At 41.5% G+C, this 18,517-nt stretch overlaps 1 protein-coding gene across 1 annotated transcript in view; it reads left to right on the top strand.

The window, feature by feature from the left end:
* The window catches only part of IQGAP1 (IQ motif containing GTPase activating protein 1), a 103,082-nt gene that overhangs the window by 81,120 nt on the left and 3,445 nt on the right, over positions 1–18,517 (top strand). The window contains exons 17-37 of the mRNA XM_072148363.1: positions 102–269; positions 477–619; positions 2,582–2,752; positions 3,292–3,375; positions 3,457–3,528; positions 3,612–3,681; positions 3,872–4,080; positions 5,412–5,567; positions 6,140–6,303; positions 6,676–6,900; positions 7,006–7,146; positions 7,328–7,412; positions 10,204–10,436; positions 10,673–10,805; positions 12,106–12,208; positions 13,884–14,019; positions 14,237–14,324; positions 15,622–15,831; positions 16,113–16,279; positions 16,836–16,952; positions 18,285–18,393. Of these exons, the coding sequence (XP_072004464.1) occupies positions 102–269; positions 477–619; positions 2,582–2,752; positions 3,292–3,375; positions 3,457–3,528; positions 3,612–3,681; positions 3,872–4,080; positions 5,412–5,567; positions 6,140–6,303; positions 6,676–6,900; positions 7,006–7,146; positions 7,328–7,412; positions 10,204–10,436; positions 10,673–10,805; positions 12,106–12,208; positions 13,884–14,019; positions 14,237–14,324; positions 15,622–15,831; positions 16,113–16,279; positions 16,836–16,952; positions 18,285–18,393 (2,984 nt within the window). The remainder of the gene's footprint in view (positions 1–101; positions 270–476; positions 620–2,581; positions 2,753–3,291; positions 3,376–3,456; positions 3,529–3,611; positions 3,682–3,871; positions 4,081–5,411; positions 5,568–6,139; positions 6,304–6,675; positions 6,901–7,005; positions 7,147–7,327; positions 7,413–10,203; positions 10,437–10,672; positions 10,806–12,105; positions 12,209–13,883; positions 14,020–14,236; positions 14,325–15,621; positions 15,832–16,112; positions 16,280–16,835; positions 16,953–18,284; positions 18,394–18,517) is intronic.

The following is an 18,517-nucleotide window of genomic DNA, read 5'->3' as shown; positions in this document are numbered from 1 at the left end:
AATATTGCGTTTCTGTGTGATCCAGTTCCATCATTTACTATTTGTAGTGACGGACGCTTTATCAAAAACCTTTTATAAAACTATAAATTTTATCCTTCCAGTCTCTCGTGGTGTCCTGGCTATAAACGAAGCAGTAGACCAGGGTGACAGCACCCAAACTCTCCAGGCCCTGAGATCCTCTGATGTTGGACTTTATGGGGTGACCGCAGAATGTGCTCAGACCTATCACAGCGAACTGGCTGATCTGAAGAAAACTAAAGCAGCAGGAGGTAAAATCCACTACACTAATCTGTTTGGGATTTTAAATCGACCCTGCATTCTTTAGGGAATACAAGAATCATTACATTTTACTCTAAAACGTATTATTAATAATGGTTATACTATCACAAACATTTATCTTTAAGTGTTGGTGCATTATGCATTGAACTGTTGAGTAATTAAAGTCATCCCTCATGTGAAATGTCTATGTCTTGTAGGGGACAATGGAAGTGAATGGGTGCAGCACTGGGTGAAGGGCGGTTATCATTATTACTTCAACCTGAATAGTAATGAAGGGAGCTGGGAAGAGCCTCCAGGATTTGTACAGAACAACACTCAGCTGTCAAAGGAAGACATTCAGGTAAATGGCTGTAACGCAGTACATGACAACACGTACTAATAGTGGAAAGAAGTGGAAAGAAGCCTTAGTAGCTAGGGGCAGCAGGTGAGAGATTGGATTTATAGGATGTTGTACCAGCATCTGATCATGTCCGGGACCTTCTAACAAGCTAGATGCTAAGAACTGAGAAAAATTTTCTGTAGAGACCTCTGATTTCATCACACATGGGTGCCTGCCATAGACTACCTGTGCAATATGAACACCAATGTCCAGCCAACAAAGAAGAATGTAATAGCCTCTCTAAATGTTGATTTACATCTGGACATCACCCTTTATTATGCTACATGGTTTCATCTGTGTGCTATCGGTTTTCACTTGGCCTATGTTATTTACACTCACCGGCCACTTAATTAGGTACACCTGTCCAACTGCTCGTTAACACTTAATTTCTAATCAGCCAATCACATGGCGGCAACTCAGTGCATTTAGGCATGTAGACATGGTCAAGACAATCTCCTGCAGGGTGCCACTCCTTTCAGCTAAGAACAGGAAACTGAGGCTACAATTTGCACAAGTTCATCGAAATTGGACTGTAGAAGATTGGAAAAACGTTGCCTGGTCTGATGAGTCTCGATTTCTGCTGCAACATTCGGATGCTAGGGTCAGAATTTGGCGTTAACAACATTCTGCCTTGTTGGATCCATCCTGCCTTGTATCAACGGTTCAGGCTGGTGGTGGTGGTGTCATGGTGTGGGGAATATTTCCTTGGCACTCTTTGGGCCCCTTGGTACCAATTGAGCATCGTTGCAACGCCACAGCCTACCTGAGTATTGTTGCTGACCATGTCCATCCCTTTATGACCACAATGTACCCAACATCTGATGGCTACTTTCAGCAGGATAATGCGCCATGTCATAAAGCTGGAATCATCTCAGACTGGTTTCTTGAACATGACAATGAGTTCACTGTACTCAAATGGCCTCCACAGTCACCAGATCTCAATCCAATAGAGCATCTTTGGGATGTGGTGGAACGGGAGATTCGCATCATGGATGTGCAGCCGACAAATCTGCGGCAACTGTGTGATGCCATCATGTCAATATGGACCAAAATCTCTGAGGAATGCTTCCAGCACCTTGTTGAATCTATGCCAGAAGAATTGAGGCAGTTCTGAAGGCAAAAGGGGGTCCAACCCGTTACTAGCATGGTGTACCTAATAAAGTGGCCGGTGAGCGTATATATAGTGGCGGAGAAATACCTATGCCACACACGTCATCTGCATGCGGTCCATAATTTTGGTTCTAAGGCTGTGTAACACTATTGTGACCCTTCCAGTGGTTGGGACAAGCTAGGGACATAATTTGCCAGTCACACCCGGACATAGGACTACTTACACACTAATGACATGGATCGCAAATAACGGACAAAGAATGTGTTGCTTGTGGCCTGAGAACAAAACACCTTTGTGCATAGGAAGCCTAAACCTGTATGAAAATCAATTAATGATTATTCATAACCACATAATTATAATGATAATAAATCTTTATATAGCGCCATCATATTCTACAATATGGTCATATGTAACCATAGGAATGGAGGCCCTGCTCGCAAGTGCTAACAATCTATTATACCATATAACAAGAATAGGAAGAGGGTTTTTTTATTATGATAAGGTTCCATTTTCTTTTCCATTACTTTCAAGTAACTAGACCTAATGTGAACCATTTGTAAAAATGTCATAATTGCCATATAAGTTGGCACAGCTCTGCCTCTGGTATTATTAAAGAGATACTTATATGTAATGTAATTATAGATCCTACATATAAACTCTCTCCAGTTCTTGGTACTTGAGAAGGAGCAGTTGGTTAAAGTTGGGTAATTTGACTATTATACTGTTTGCTCTCCATTCATTATTATCACTTTAATATATGAGACGTGTTTTAGATTTGTGTCGCTGTAATTATAATTTTGTGTGATTTCCAGAGCACCATCTCTGGGGTTTCAGCTGCATATAACCGGGAACAGTTATGGCTGGCTAATGAAAGCCTCATCACCAAACTCCAGGCCCGCTGTCGTGGCTTTCTGATTCGAAAGAAATATAACTCCAGAATGAACTTCTTAAAAGAGCAGGTTCCCGCTGTGACCTGCATTCAGGTTTGTTCTCTTACATATTTAAGAAATGTTGCACCTACTTCGAATGAAATGGCAGGCATTTATCAATTTGGACCCAGGGTGGCGCTGGAAGTGCGCTGTAATTTTTAGTGGGATGTAACTTTGTGGCGCAGGGGATGAATAATTTGGCGCATGAACAAAAAGGTTTAGAACAGCCTTCCCATTCATAAAGGTGAAATAGAACTCTGTAGATTAGCTTTTAGCGGCTCTAATTGTGCGCCTAAAAATGAGTCTGAAAACTAGATGCACCGGAAAAGTGTCGGATTCAAAAGTAGTGCCACTATTTTGTGCCCAAAAAAGAACTGTGGCACCGACAATTGATAAATAAGGCGCAAGAGGCCCAGCAGGGGTGGGGGGGAAGTTGATAATAAATGCCCCCAATAAGTCATTAGCACTTAATAGTTTTCATTCAGCCTTCAGGACTATCCTATTTACTTTCCACGAAGCTGGACTAGTGCTGGACTAGTGTATGGGGCAGAGCTTGTATAAGGTTTTTAAGAATCGTGTTTTGTTCCTTCTAGGCCCACTATAGAGGTCAGAAACAGAGGAAAGAATTCAGGGATCGCATGCAGTATCTGAATGATCACAGTGATGAAGCCGTTAAGGTACGGTGTTATTAGATAATGGTGAAGAAATACTAATCTTTATGTCACATATTGTAATGCCTGATTCATATTACATTCTAGATTCAGTCATACACCCGCATGTATCAGGCCAGGAAACGCTACAGAGACAGACTCAAGTACTTCAACGACCATGTGAGCAAATTGACCATGTAGTGATGGTAGGACATGCTTCCACTGAGAATCCACATGCAATAACTTTATACTTCTGCCCGCAGATTAACGATATTGTAAAAATCCAAGCTTTTATTCGTGCCAACAAAGCTCGAGATGACTACAAGACCTTGAGTAAGTGCAGCTATTTCTTTAGTGAATTATACTACTACGTGCTAAAATGTAGGCCTGCTATGCATATGGAAAATGTATATATTGATGACCTTTCCTATACATAGTATGACATAGAAACTTCAGGGGCTAGAAGCTATTTCAGCAGTAATAAAACTTATTTAATAGAACTTCTTTGTGTGTTTTTCTCCAGTCAATGCAGAAAATCCCCCAATGGCAGTGGTGCGCAAGTTTGTCCATCTCTTGGACCAGAGTGATCAGGACTTTCAGGAGGAACTGGAAGTCATGAAACTGAGAGAGGAAGTAGTGACTCTCATAAGATCAAACCAGCAGCTGGAGAATGACCTCAATCTTATGGATATCAAGATTGGACTCCTAGTGAAAAACAAAATTACACTGCAGGTATGTTATATGAACATGTACGTATATCATATGGCAATCCAGCCAGTTGTACAGAGATGGGGTGCATTTTATTTAGATAGACCAGAAGCTTGTCACTTAGCTTGCTGTGCCTAATTTATCACAGTGGCTCATGGTGGATTTTTGCCGCACAGACAAATAAGAAAGCTGAACATTCCGTATTCCTAAATTTTGCAGATGGATAGAAAATGTTCCAGTTAAAATTGTTCCCTACTTTGTCCAAGTAAATTTTATACCCAATGTATTGGGATGAGGTATTTACAATATTGTGATGAGGTGTACTGAATGGTTGTGACTTTGGATTACATTGCTGTACACAGTGGGGCACATTTACTAAGGGCTTTGCAACGCACTTTTTTCGGACTTTGCCCATTCTTCATGTTAAAATGGCTTGCACAGGTATTTAAGTAGTGGGTGCGCTGCAATTGTTTCACATGCAACCCTTTTTTGGCACAGCTGCATTGGCTTCCATGCGACACAATTTAAGGGTTGTGTGCCGCAAGCCCAAGCACTTACATGCACCAGTAAAAAGATGGTGAACTCTGTCAGAATTGAGCGGGGAAGCGTCACATTCAGGATATCAGGCGCACGATCTTAGTGAATCGCGGAACAGTGCATTATAATTGGACAATGCCCTTTCTGTGAACTCCGGTGACTGGCTAAGTATATGTGCCCCAATGTTTGAGATTTTACTCTCAATGTTTGAGATTTTATTCTCTGCAGTCTGCAGCATGTTGTAGACTTTTATTGTAAATTCCAACTTTTGAAATGCAAAAAAACATTTCCTACATCAAATCTACTGTAAAACAACAAAAATATGCATCATTTGGTGTATTGTATGAGGATTTACATATTGTTGCAGAGTTTCAGTCACTTTTAAATATACCCTAAACCAGCATTGTAATATACATTGGGTAGGTTTGAAGCTCAAAACAAGGACCATAGTTAAAGTGCTTTGTTATAATTAGGTTTTACCCTAGAAAAAAAAGTAATTGTGAACACCTCCGGAGCCTCAAAGTCTTGATATTACTGACCATAGGATATGACCCCATTATCAGATTGGTCGGAATCACCTCCGGTTAGCTATAGTTGTATAGGAGCTCAGCTACAGTTCCCCATGGCAGGCAGTATACAGGGCTGCACTTCCAGGTCAATGTTCTGTTGTTTTAGTGGAATGGAAATAGCTGATACTTGGGACCCCCACTTGTCTCATGTGTGGTCTGATAAGGGTCATCTGTATCCCAAACTGGAAAACTACTTAAATAAATGACAATAACATAAAAAGATAATGATTTGCTTTACTCTGTTTTTAGGATGTTGTTTCCCATAGTAAGAAGTTAACAAAGAAAAACAAGGAGCAGCTCGCTGATATGATGATGATCAACAAACAGAGGGGAGGACTGAAAGCTCTGAGCAAGGAGAAAAGGGAAAAGCTGGAGGCTTACCAGCATCTCTTTTACTTACTACAGGTATGTGCCAATTGTTGCCAGCAAATGATCAATGTTGCCATAAAACTGCTTAAAGGGAGGCTGCCACAAAGCATATTGTAAAGATATTTTTACTGTATCTGTCCATTATGCAGTTTCTTAGAAATTCCCATTTTAATCCGTATGTTAATGAGGCAGTTGGTGCACCCAAGGTATGTCCTTAGCACCCGGAACACTGCTATACCTGCAGGAGATATTTTGATTTGTTTTGTGTGAAGCATGGAGAGACTACAGAAGAAAAGGGAAGTGTTTTAGGCAGGAATAGCAGTGCTCTGGGTGCTGAGGTCATGACCTGAGTACAGCAACTGCCTAATTAGCATACAGATTAAACTGGGAATATCTCAGAAAAGACATAATGGATAGAAATAATAAATGTTCATTACTTAAAATGGGTAAAAGTATTTAGTATATGAATAAACATATATTATTACCGTTTCTCATTTAGTGAATAGAATGCATTGAATTCATATGGTGATATTAAAAGGTTTAAAGACTATATATCTGTGTGTATGGGGCAGAATACATTTTATTTTTTTGTTTATTTTTTTCTGCAGACTAATCCCACATATCTGGCCAAGCTCATTTTCCAAATGCCCCAAAATAAATCCACGAAATTCATGGACTCTGTCATTTTTACTCTCTATAACTATGCATCCAATCAAAGAGAAGAATATCTGCTTCTGCGTCTCTTCAAAACTGCCCTTCAAGAGGAGATAAAGTAAGTACTGTACCTGCAAATATACAGCTTCCTCTTACTGAATGTGATTTTGCTTATATGATTAACGGTATTATCATCTTATAATTTATGGTATATGCACATGATATATGGTATAGGACATTGTACACCTTGAGGACCTGAATTGATATTTTTTGATTTACAGCCAAAAAAATGGAAAATAGCATAGCAAACGTATTAGTTTCATGTTATTTTACTAAAATGTCCAATAAAAACAAAGTTACAAAAAAAAGAAAATATGTGGTTCATATAGTTCAATGACAGCTGGAGGACATATATAAAACACAAATGTGTGATGACAGATATAATAGTAATATATGAAAAAGTCATTTGCATGTGTCCTCTATGTTATAGATCCAAGGTGGACATGATTCAGGAAATAGTCACTGGGAATCCCACAGTTATAAAAATGGTGGTAAGCTTCAACCGTGGAGCTCGTGGTCAGAATGCTTTGAGGCAGATCCTGTCACCAGTAGTGAAAGAGATCATGGATGATAAGGCCCTCAACATCAAAACCGACCCAGTAGACATTTACAAGTCCTGGGTGAACCAGATGGAATCTCAGACTGGAGAAGCGAGGTGAGGTGTCCTGCACAAGCACTTTACTATATACATTTTCTCCAGTTTTATGGACTGGAATAACACACTTATAATAATCTTTCTTAATATTTGTACTGGCAACAGCAAACTGCCTTACGATGTCACACCAGAGCAAGCCATGGCTCACGAAGAGGTGAGGAATAGACTGGATGCTTCCATCAAGAACATGAGGACGGTAACGGACAAGTTCCTCGCTGCTATTATCAGCTCGGTTGATAAGATCCCGTAAGTTTTTATTGAATCTACATTTCTTCTTCACCAGTCTTGGTCAAGCTCCCCTCCCTTCTGCTGGGATTGACACAATTCTCCAGACTTCCAGAGACGGTTTTTCACTCTGTTAACATCATCCACATGTTTTTTTACCATCCCACTTGCTTTGCTTAATATATTTCTTACTATGTTGCAGTTATGCTATGCGTTACATTGCCAAGGTGCTGAAAGATACCCTTCATGAGAAGTTTCCAGATGCTGGAGAAGATGACTTGCTCAAGGTCAGTTTCTTTGAAGTTCATTGGACATTTTGTAGGAGTTCAACTGTATAGTGACAGCTTCAGTCCATAATATAACATGCAGTTCACTGTATTATTCTGGACTGAAACTGTAACGCAACTGTTTAGACACCATAGGTTAATAAAAATAATAATAATATAATAACTCTTTTATATAGCGCCATCATATTCCATAGCACTTTACAAATCATGGGTGACATATACAAATATAATATTACATTACAGAGTACAAACAGTCATATGGAACAATAGGAGTGTGGGCCCTGCTCACACGACCTAATAGTCCACAAGGATGAAGGGGGTTACACAAGAGCTTACAGGCTATGAGGGTGAAAAGGGTGACACAATGGGGCACATTTACTTACCCAGTCCTGTCGCGATCCCGCGGCGCGTTGTCCGACGATAATTTGGGTCTGCCGGGATTCACTAAGGTCGTGCGCCCGATATCCAGCAGGTGTCGCTGCTGCGCCAAGGTCCGCCGGAGTTCACCTTCTTCTTCCCGGTGCAGGTAAGTGCTTGATCTTGTGACACAAATCGTTTTTTAAATTCCACGTTTTTTTCGAATCCGTCAGGTTGTCTGACTGCCACGCCCCCGATTTCTGTCGCATGAAAGCAGGCGCCGATGCGCCACAATCCAATCGCGTGCGCCAAAATCCCGGGGCAATTTGTCGCAAAACTGAAATATTCATGAAACCCCACGAAAATGCGGCGTTCGGACCCTTAGTAATTGTGCCCCAATGTATCATAGCCTGTGTAATGGTCCAGCTATTCTTTATAAGGGAATAAATAAATTTAATAAATAACATTTCTGCTGCTTGGACCAGCCATCAGCCACCATCTTATATACAAAATCAATGGGACTGCAGAGAAGCCTTGAGCTAGGTATATATCTGGTGGATAATAGACGGGAGGAGGACACAGGAGGAGTTACTAAATGGAGAGTTAAAGTTTCATACAGTGAGGGAATGTGATAGGCTGATTATCTCTCTCTTTTTCTCCTGCTTGCTTTCCCTTTCTCTTATGATTGATCATGTGCAGTATAATTGTACCATGTTTGCTGCTTTGGTGTCTATGTATACACTATTAGAATTTAGTCTGAGGGCATGGCACCCTCTGCTGGTCACTTGTAGTATAACAGATCATTTGCTCTGGATTTTTTTGATGCCTTTTTATTTCAGATGTTCACATTTCTTTTCTGCCTGCTGACTCCATCTGTGCTATATCTGAAATCTCCACTTATTTCTATTCTTCCAGCTTTCTGCTTTTCTGCCCTGGGGCCTCGATATTGCACTAGCTCTCACATAAGGTGATTATTTTATTTCACTAGTACAGTGGTAGAAATGCAACTTTAACGTGTTATTAATAGTATGAATACTTAATCGAGCACCGTGTATTTCATGGTGCTGTATTTTTGATTTACATTCAAGTATGAAGAAAACAATAGAGGCAAAACTATATAACTAAACTGATACAAGTGGAAGGAGAACCCTGCCTGCAAGGGCTTACAATCTATATGGGAGGGTGGAGGATAACTATAGGTATGATTGCTTCCAATGTGGGTCAAAGGCCACTCCATGACACTGATTTTAACCTTTGAGTGACAGATGAAGCGCACCATACTAATGTTACAACTTATTGCATTTGTTATCACTGTAACTGTAAAATTATTTACTGCCACTAGGAAACATAACATGTAATAGATGTAAAGGTGGTTGCCAAGTCCCCTAATCCACAGAGCTGAATGTGTCCAAGGGATACAAACAAATAGCAGGCAAAATGCAAAGCTCAATGCACAGGAGTATGGGGGCTCATTGTCACCAGGCTTATTGTCTGGTGTCCTCCCCCCAGTTGGTCGCCACCTTTTACATCTATTGCACTCACTATCTTGCTTTTATTATGCTCTCATTCACAGATTTTCTCTACCTTTTACGTTGCCTTTTACCTTGTATTTACATGCTTTTAGACATTGTGGATTGAGCCCACTGTCTGCCTGGTCATTCTGCTGTGCCCACACTTGTGGTTTTCAATATGTATGATTATATGAATTAAAAAAAATAATAAAGTTCTTAATTTTAAAATTATATTTCTGTGTTTTGCAATAACCCCATTAATTAACTTTCCAGGAGTCCCACAACTTTATTGCATTGGGGAAGATTCATTATGCCTTATCTAGTTTGCTTTCTTCTTGACCCACATGCCACTTTGGGCATATTGGTGCGAGGGAAACCGGCGGAGACTATCAGACACTGCTGGTGGAGCAAAAATCTCCAGCGGGAGCCTCTGAGCGGACCTCCAGTGGAGGGAACTTTAAGACTGGTGATAATGAATTCCCCCCATTTTCTCTTCAGCCAAACTTCTAAACCCTAAGAAAGCTATTATTGGTGTTTAATAGAAATCTACTATCAAAATCCACCAGGGACACTTACACATAGATCCATGACTGTGGAAATCTTCTTATATTTGCTATCCCCTTTCCTGCAATGGCTGCTGTTGCTGTAGTTACTCCCCTGGGAGGGGAAAGTACTATTTGCATAGTAACAGCCTGTGAAGTTGCAGCACTGAGGGATAACCCCCCCTTCCCAGAGATCTTCTGACCCATTAACATAATTTTACAAGTTGATTTTAGAAGGAAGGAAAACTTAACAACACTCATGGTGCCTGGATCTATGACTTAGTGTCCCTTGTTTTTCATAGATGGCAGATTTCCTTTAAGATTCTCTTTCTTGCAAAAGTCAACCGTACTAAGAGACAAGTCTCTGCTTCTTTCCATTAGATTGTGGGAAATCTTCTGTACTACCGCTACATGAACCCAGCCATTGTGGCTCCAGATGCCTTTGATATCATTGACCTTTCTGCTGGAGGTCAGCTTACCACAGATCAGCGCCGAAACCTTGGATCCATCGCCAAGATGCTGCAACATGCAGCCTCCAACAAGATGTTCCTTGGGGACAATGCCCACCTGAGCATGATCAATGAATACCTTGCTCAGTCCTACCAGAAGTTTAGGTAAATCTTCCTATAACCTGTACGTGTGGATGATGTATACCGGTATTTATATATATATAGGATTCAATTCTTCCGCCGAGATGACAACAGAAACAAACTGAAATCCAATGAGCAATTTTCCTGGAACACAATAATTATTCCTTGTAAAGTCACATTTTAATATCTTCAGTGTGTGAGTCTTTAGATGACATGTAAATAATCCCGTAATGTTTGTATATCTTTCATGATTTCCACAGGCGTTTCTTCCAATCCGCTTGTGAAGTTCCAGAGCCACAGGATAAGTTTAATGTGGACGAATATTCAGATCTGATCACCCTCACCAAACCAGTTATCTATATTTCTATAGGGGAAATTGTTAACACACACACAGTAAGTACAAGGTTCGGGCAGTGCCATATGCTGCCCTGTGTGTCATTATTGCATCTTTATCTGCTCATCCTAGTCTACAGTGTCACGTCTGGTAAGGTTAATGGGTGCAAAGCTATGGGTGCAGTGAAGTGTTTATCCAGATAGCAGCTAAGATCTTATGAACACTGCTGTATTATGTATCTGTAATATATAGAAATCAAGCAGAGGTCCATAAAGTGAAGAAAACATGCATGAAGAGACTTTGCAGGACATTAAACATGTTGTATAAAAATTGTTTGTTATCCCGTATCTGCTGAATAGAGTATAACAATCTGATTGGTGGGGGTCCAACTACTGAAACTCCCAGCAATCTCTAGAATGGGGTCCTGTTCTCACTAAGCGATGAAGCGGCTGGTCACACATGTGTTCTGATGCTCCAGTGAATACTAATGGAGGAAACTGCTGCAGTGCTCAGCATCCTTATAGACAGTAAATATGAGTGTCAGAGATAGCCGTGTGCTGTGATCAGCTGTTAAAGGAAACCTACCACTGCTGGCATGATAAAATCATGCGAGCAGACCACCTGGTAGGCTATTTAATACTGATGCCGGCACATACTTTAGTTAGGCACGGCGATCGTTAGTTTAGATAAAAAAATGTTTTACTTACCTATGAAAATATTCCTCCGGTGCTACCCCTACGTCATCTTCGGAAGGGAGATGTCTTCCGATCTTTAATTATTCACGCCTCCTTCATTGTAGCCGTTTCCTTCGGGTGCCGAGAGCCGTGACGTCACCAAGCTCTCGGCACCTATCGCTGTCCGGCTGTGTGAGAGTTAGTATCTGCGCATGCGCGGTAGGTGCCGAGAGCTTGGTGACGTCACGGCTCTCGGCACCCGAAGGAAACGGCTACAATGAAGGAGGCGTGAATAATTAAAGATCGGAAGACATCTCCCTTCCGAAGATGACGTAGGGGTAGCACCGGAGGAATATTTTCATAGGTAAGTAAAACATTTTTTTATCTAAACTAACGATCGCCGTGCCTAACTAAAGTATGTGCCGGCATCAGTATTAAATAGCCTACCAGGTGGTCTGCTCGCATGATTTTATCATGCCAGCAGTGGTAGGTTTCCTTTAATGGTATAGAAGGAAGTGGCAGGATGCGTCACCTGCTGGGGTCTATTTAGTAATAATTATATAAATTGCTCAGAACTCAGAAACTAAGTATACAAAGTGAAGCACATGTGAAGAATATAAGATTTTCTCCAGTGCAATGCTTAAGGGAGAGGGAACGTTGAATATTAATCCTCTTCATGTTGCAGCTGCTGCTAGACCACCAGGATGCTATAGCACCAGAGCACAACGATCCTATCCATGAGCTGCTTGATGACCTCGGAGAGGTGCCCACTATTGAGTCTCTTATAGGTAAGAGATGGCGGTGAATGTGACAAATAGATAAGGATATGACAGTTGGTAACAAAATGTTAAGCTGTTAATCAATAAGCTGATAAGTGCAGATTCACCATTGGATCCATTGTCAATATAAAGTAACAGTGGCCAGTTCATTGACAAGCCCGGTCCACTAGCACCTGAAAATCTGTAACTTGTAACCCTCTCTGACTTCTAGAAGGTAGTCCCAAACCTCTGTAATGTCTGAATGCCCTACTAGACATATGGAAATGTGCTATTTGTAGGATGCAGAATAAGTCGGCACTGAATAAGGGAGTCTTATAAACTGCTTATACTATATTAGAAGCAGGAATGCTCACCCCTAGTCTTACGCTAGTCCCTGCCCACCATGCTGCAGCAGTGCTCTGGTGGACACCACAGGGGGCGCCGCTGCAGCAGTCACATGCCCTGTCAGCTGGAAGGACAGAAACTGGCCGGAGTCCAGGGATGTGTCAGTACAGGAGCGGCAGCGGATTGGTAAGGTCACTATGACGTGACTTGTTGTGTTATGCCATTGTCAGCTGTTAGTAAAGTATTTAACAATAGTTGAACAATAGGGTTGAACAATAGTTTTTCGGTGAGGGTTTTAAGTTAGCTGCAGATATAAAACAAAACCCGTTTTAAAAATACCCAAGTTTGGAAAACAGGTTTGCTTTCTGTATCTGTCTATGGCAAGGGTCAGGAAGCTTTTTAGCTGAGAGAGCCATAAGCACCACATATTTTAAAATATAATTCTGCGAGAGCCGTACAGTATGTTTATACAGTATAAAGCCAGGCCCCCCCAGTATACAGCCAGCCAGCCCCCCCCAGTATACAGCCAGCCAGCCCCCCACATTATACAGCCAGCCAGTCTCCCTCCCAGTATATATGCCAGCCAGTCCCCCCTCCCAGTATATAGCCAGCCTGTCCACCCAGTATATAGCCAGCCTTCCCACCCAGTATGTATACAGCCAGCCAGCCCCTGCCTTGTATACAGCCTTACAATCCACCACCCCAGTTCATACAAATAAAAAACCATGAACTCACCTTTCTGATGCTCCGCACTACTTGAAGCAGTTTGGCCGGTGGTGACAGCTCCATTCGCAACTGGCGGTTCACAGACTATGATATCAGCCGCTTGCTTGATGTCAGTGCAACACCATCACGAACGGAGCTGTCACTGCCGGTGCTTCAAGTAGCGGAGCTGCAGGGGAGCTTCCGAAAGGTGAGTTCATGGTTTTTTATTCTTCCACCGGCCCCACCAGGAGCCTGGCCTGCGAGTCATAGGTTTACCATTCACTTTAATGGAGCTGAATTGGTGTAACACATACAACCCATGGACAGGTGTGGCGCTGTTCTGGCTAGAATACATAAATGTTCTTTTACTGCTTTTAAATGGTGCATCACAATTCAGTATAAGGTTAAATGACGCATATTTATACTAGTTTATCAGTATATATACAGGAATTATTGAAGTATTGTAGGAAGGATCAGTTGTAATACATCAAAAATACATTTATTGAGCTTTTTTTTAAATAAAATTTTGCAGCACCAAGGTAAACTGTGTCTGCATTTTCATAGCTACCCCCTAGGGCATTTCTATAATTTATATACTTCTGTAGATGTGTTCCTCACTTCTTGCATTTTACCATGTTTGTCTTGTTTGTTTTAGGTGAGGGGCCTGGATCTTCACCAGATTCAGGCAAAGAGTCGCTAGCAAAGACTGAAGTGTCCCTGACCCTCACAAACAAGTTTGAAGTTCTTGGAGATGAGAATGCAGAAAAAGATGCAAGGACCATCTTACTGAAGTAAGTTTGTATCAGTGGAGATCCCGGCACAGCTGGGAATTATTTCCTTGTTTTTGTGTGAGAAAGAAATGGATTGTTGTTTATCATAAAATAAATCTTCTGCATGACCCAGATGTAATGTTACAATGAGTCCAACATGTCCCACAGAGTCCATCTGTTGCAGAGCTGCGTCCTGTTCTGTCTAGTTAATAATTCATGGCATTATTTTACCTTCCAGTACAAAACGGTTGATAGTGGATGTTATTCGGTTCCAACCAGGAGAGACCTTGACAGAGATATTGGATACTCCAGCAACCCCTGAACAGGTGAAGTGTCATTCCAGTCTATGCTCACAGGATCAAACGTCACTTAAGGATAAGTCCACATCTGTGTTAACCCATCATGCTATTCCGTTATTTATTATAATTGATATAAAGTTAAAAGTGTCGGTGTAGACAAGCAGGGTGTAGGCCACCTCGCTTTCCTCTAAGGTGCAGAGATGAGAAGACCAGGTGATACACGTACGCTTGTCCTTGCATCAGTTACCCTCTTCAGAAGTCTCCCTTCATCCATGGAAAATGGGCTGGTGCTAAGAGATCCATCGCTCGGTATTGATGCCCCAGAGGCAAAGGTCACTTTCTCTCTCTGGAGGGAGGAAGTGTAATTTGCAAAAAGTCTTTCACCAGAACATTGGTGAACTGACCCCAGTGATTCATGGATGACATATTCATTTCTCTATGGGCAACGTTGGGGTATCTTGGCTGAGGGAAAGGGGTCCTTCCATTCTAGCATAGGATTTGTGCAGCCTGATGGAAGATTCGAGAATTGAGGTGGTCCAAATGCACCAACTGTGCTGGTTTTGTGCTTCCCAGACAGCGTTCATGGCAAAGAGCTCTTGGTATTCGCAAATCAGCCCAGAAAATGGTGGTGTATGAAACAATTAGTGTGCGGTTTTAGAGAGAGACCAAGAATAGTCTGTTGTAGCCGACCTTGTGGAACTGGTCTGAGGAGGCCTTCTGGCAGCATTTGGGCAAGAGGCAGAAAACTGGCATTATAATTATTGTGAGTGTGCCACACTAAGCGTCTCTCGGCGCAGTCAATGTGATTTCTTATTGCAGCACAGATGACACATTAAAGAATAAAACTTAACTTTTAATTTTATAGTCAATATTAAAAAGAATTAATTCCCCAATTATTCACAAACACCATTAGTTATACCAATAACAGCTCAAATGTAATGTGATTTCTGAAAGTTGCTAATAGATACAGTGACCCCCGATGACAGACCACTAACCCACCACCTTGCTGAACAATTGTGAAACAAAACACCCGTTTCTCACTTTTGCACAACAGAGGAGCAGTAATTATGGAAGTGAGTTGGGACTTATTAAGCTAAATGTGCTGGCTTATTTTGTGCTGCATTTCTGGTCTGCATCCTATGTACCACATTTATCTTGTGTTTTAGGCACTTATGTGTTTTATGATAAAGGAGTGTGGATTATTGGCTAAAAGGGTGTTCAGGGACTTTGCTGAAAGTAAATCTGCTGCATGTACTGAATGTCGGCCCAGTATGTGTATGTTTTGTGATGTGGTAAATTCATCTATATGCCTGTCCCTTTTTAGGAAGCTGACCATCAGAGAGCCATGCAGAGGCGGGCCATAAGAAATGCCAAGACACCAGACAAGATGAAGAAGGCCACATCTTTAAGGGATGACAATCTAACTCTTCAAGAGAAGAAGGTGAAGATACAAAGTGGGCTCAAGAAGTTGGCGGAACTTGGAATGGTGAAACCAGAGAGCCGATATCAGGATCTCATCAATGATATTGCCAAGGTAACTAAGAGTAATGTAAATCCCTTGTACTATTTGGGCCATTAATGTCACCTGTAGCATTCTCTGGAGGAAACACCTACCATTACATGCCTGGCATTTTAGTGATTGCTGTCCATACAATACCTGATTGTGGCAGATCTGCCTTCTTGCCATATCCACCACATTGTTCCTCCTTGTAACAAGCATGGATTGTCCACAGTAGATAATTTCTTTAACCCTTGTTAATATGGATTGGGTCACTTTTAAGTTTTGGAATCACAGACCATCTTTTCCCTTTCAAGGATATCCGTAATCAGAGGCGATACCGGCAGCGAAGAAAAGCAGAATTAGTAAAGCTACAACAGACACATTCTGCTCTCAGCTCCAAGGCCCACTTCTACGAATCACAAGTAGATTACTACAAAGACTACACCAAGACCTGCCTGGACAATCTAGCAAGCAAGGGCAAGTAAGTAATAGAGAGTTACAAAACTCATTTCTGTGAATATTTGCAATATCTTTGGTACCAAATCTGTTAATGGTAGTAATGTGTCATGTGACCCTTAAAGGGGTTGTCTGAGACCATAAAAAAAAACAAAAATTGGTCAGCGGGAGTGGGCTCCTTAAAAAAATTAAACATTTACTTACCTCCGCGGTCCCTCACTGCCGTCTCTCCAGTCAGTGCCCCTGTAAACAAACAGAAGTACGGAAGCTGTGATACGTTCAGCTTCCGGACGGCCGAGGTGACTGACCACACCCACCTGTCCCTCATTTTACAGCGCTGGGAATACAGGGGCGGACCAGTGAGAAGGCAGTGCAGGACAGCAAGGGTTAAAAATTCATAGATAAACTCATTGAACAGGCAGGGCTGTCCACTACTGAAGCTTATAGGATAATATATATATCGGTTTGTTCCCTTGAAATTGGTACCATGAAAAGTGGATAGTCTTATATGATACTAATATTTCAGACTGGTCACACAATCCACATAGTCAGAAAATGTTTTACTTCTTTTTTAAACTCAGACTGTCCAAGAAACAAGGACAAGTGAAGAAAAGCAAGAAGATTTCTCTCAAATACTCAGCAGCTCGGCTCCATGAAAAAGGCGTGTTACTGGAGATTGAAGATCTGCAGGTCAACCAGTACGTATCACTGTAATACATCTGGAAACAAGTGAATTATTTCTATCTTTACCCTTCTGCTACGTATACAACCAGCCACAGTGACAGCATACAGCATTTCCAGGGTGCTGAGTTGGGACCCACATTTTTCAATCCTTTCTGTCCTTCAAAAGAAAATCATACCTATCATACACCTATGGGCAAGTTGTTCTAATGAGTGCAGGGATTTTAGGTCCAATGTAGTTCTAGTCGCTTATAACATAAGAGCACGTCTTCCATTATTTCTCTGGCTTGTAGACTCTCAATAAAGTAACATCTTAGTTACTAAATATTTTGTTCTGTACATATAAGGTCCAGTTCTCATCTCTGTTAGGTCTCCAGTTATTTTGAGCCAAAACCAGGAGTGGTCATACACAGAGAACAGTGCAAGTTTTTCCATTATACCTCTGTATAGACCAGTGGTTCTTAACCTTGTTTGAGTTACCGAATCCACCGGTTTCATATGCACATTCACGGAACCCTTCTTAAGTGCTGAATCAAATATGTGTGTGTCTCGACCTCCATGGCGGAGGCCCCGGTTTAGAACCACTGGCATAGATGCTGGAAAGACTTACACCCGTTCAACCGCACCTGCTTTGGGTCAAAATAACTGAAGACATAACAGAGATGTGAACTGGACCTTATTCTGATACACTTCTCCAATCTACTGGTTTGAGTCCTGAGAATTGCACCACTTATGGCTTCCCTGTATTCTCACTTGTTCCCTTGATGGATGTAGGTGACTAACAATCACAACTCTTCAAGACACTTAGCACCTATAAAAAATCTGTGTTATGAAAGGATTGCCTCACATCTGCACGCCCATCCCTTAAGCAACACCCTTCCTTTAGCCCAAAGTTACTTCCCTCTGGTTATTGCATCACCGCAGACCTTTCTGTATTGCACGCCTTACTTTGTGTTGTGTTTTCCATGTCTTCTTCAGAAGTATCTATACTGTATTACGTAGGTGATTTACCAAAAATAACTTGTTTCTGAAGCACAAAGGCAGTGAAAATGTTATTGCTATAGCAGTTCATCATGTCCGTGTAGACACAGGCTTTATAAAGCAGACTTTCATTGTAAGATGGCAGCATTCCTCCTGTCACCATATGATTTACAGCAGGTTTCTGTCACAAGGGAATTTTCTCTGTCTCCCTCCTTCTTCTGCCCCATCTCCTCTGTAGAGTTTATGGGCAGCAGCTGACCTGATCCCTCAGTAAATTTGTGATTTATGTAAAATGTATTGAGCACTATTCAATTGAATTGTTACAATGTCTGCCAATGGGGATCTAAATATTCATATTTTATCTGCAGGTTTAAGAATGTTATCTTTGAGATCACCCCTACAGAGGAAGTGGGGGATTTTGAAGTAAAAGCCAAGTTCATGGGTGTTTCAATGGAAACCTTTATGCTGCATTATCAGGTAATGTGTTAATTGCTTGAGCTCAAGTCTGTAACCCAATAATTAGGGGAGAGGCCCATTCTCCAGTAGCCGCTATCGGCCAAGCCTCTGTTTTGCTGGAAGCATATGGCCAGGCAATCATGGT

The sequence above is a fragment of the Engystomops pustulosus genome, chromosome 4 (assembly GCF_040894005.1).
Source record: "Engystomops pustulosus chromosome 4, aEngPut4.maternal, whole genome shotgun sequence".
In the NCBI taxonomy this organism is placed as follows: Eukaryota; Metazoa; Chordata; class Amphibia; order Anura; family Leptodactylidae; genus Engystomops; species Engystomops pustulosus.
The sequence above is the reverse complement of the archived record's forward strand: the minus strand, read 5'-3'. Positions and strand labels throughout refer to the sequence as shown.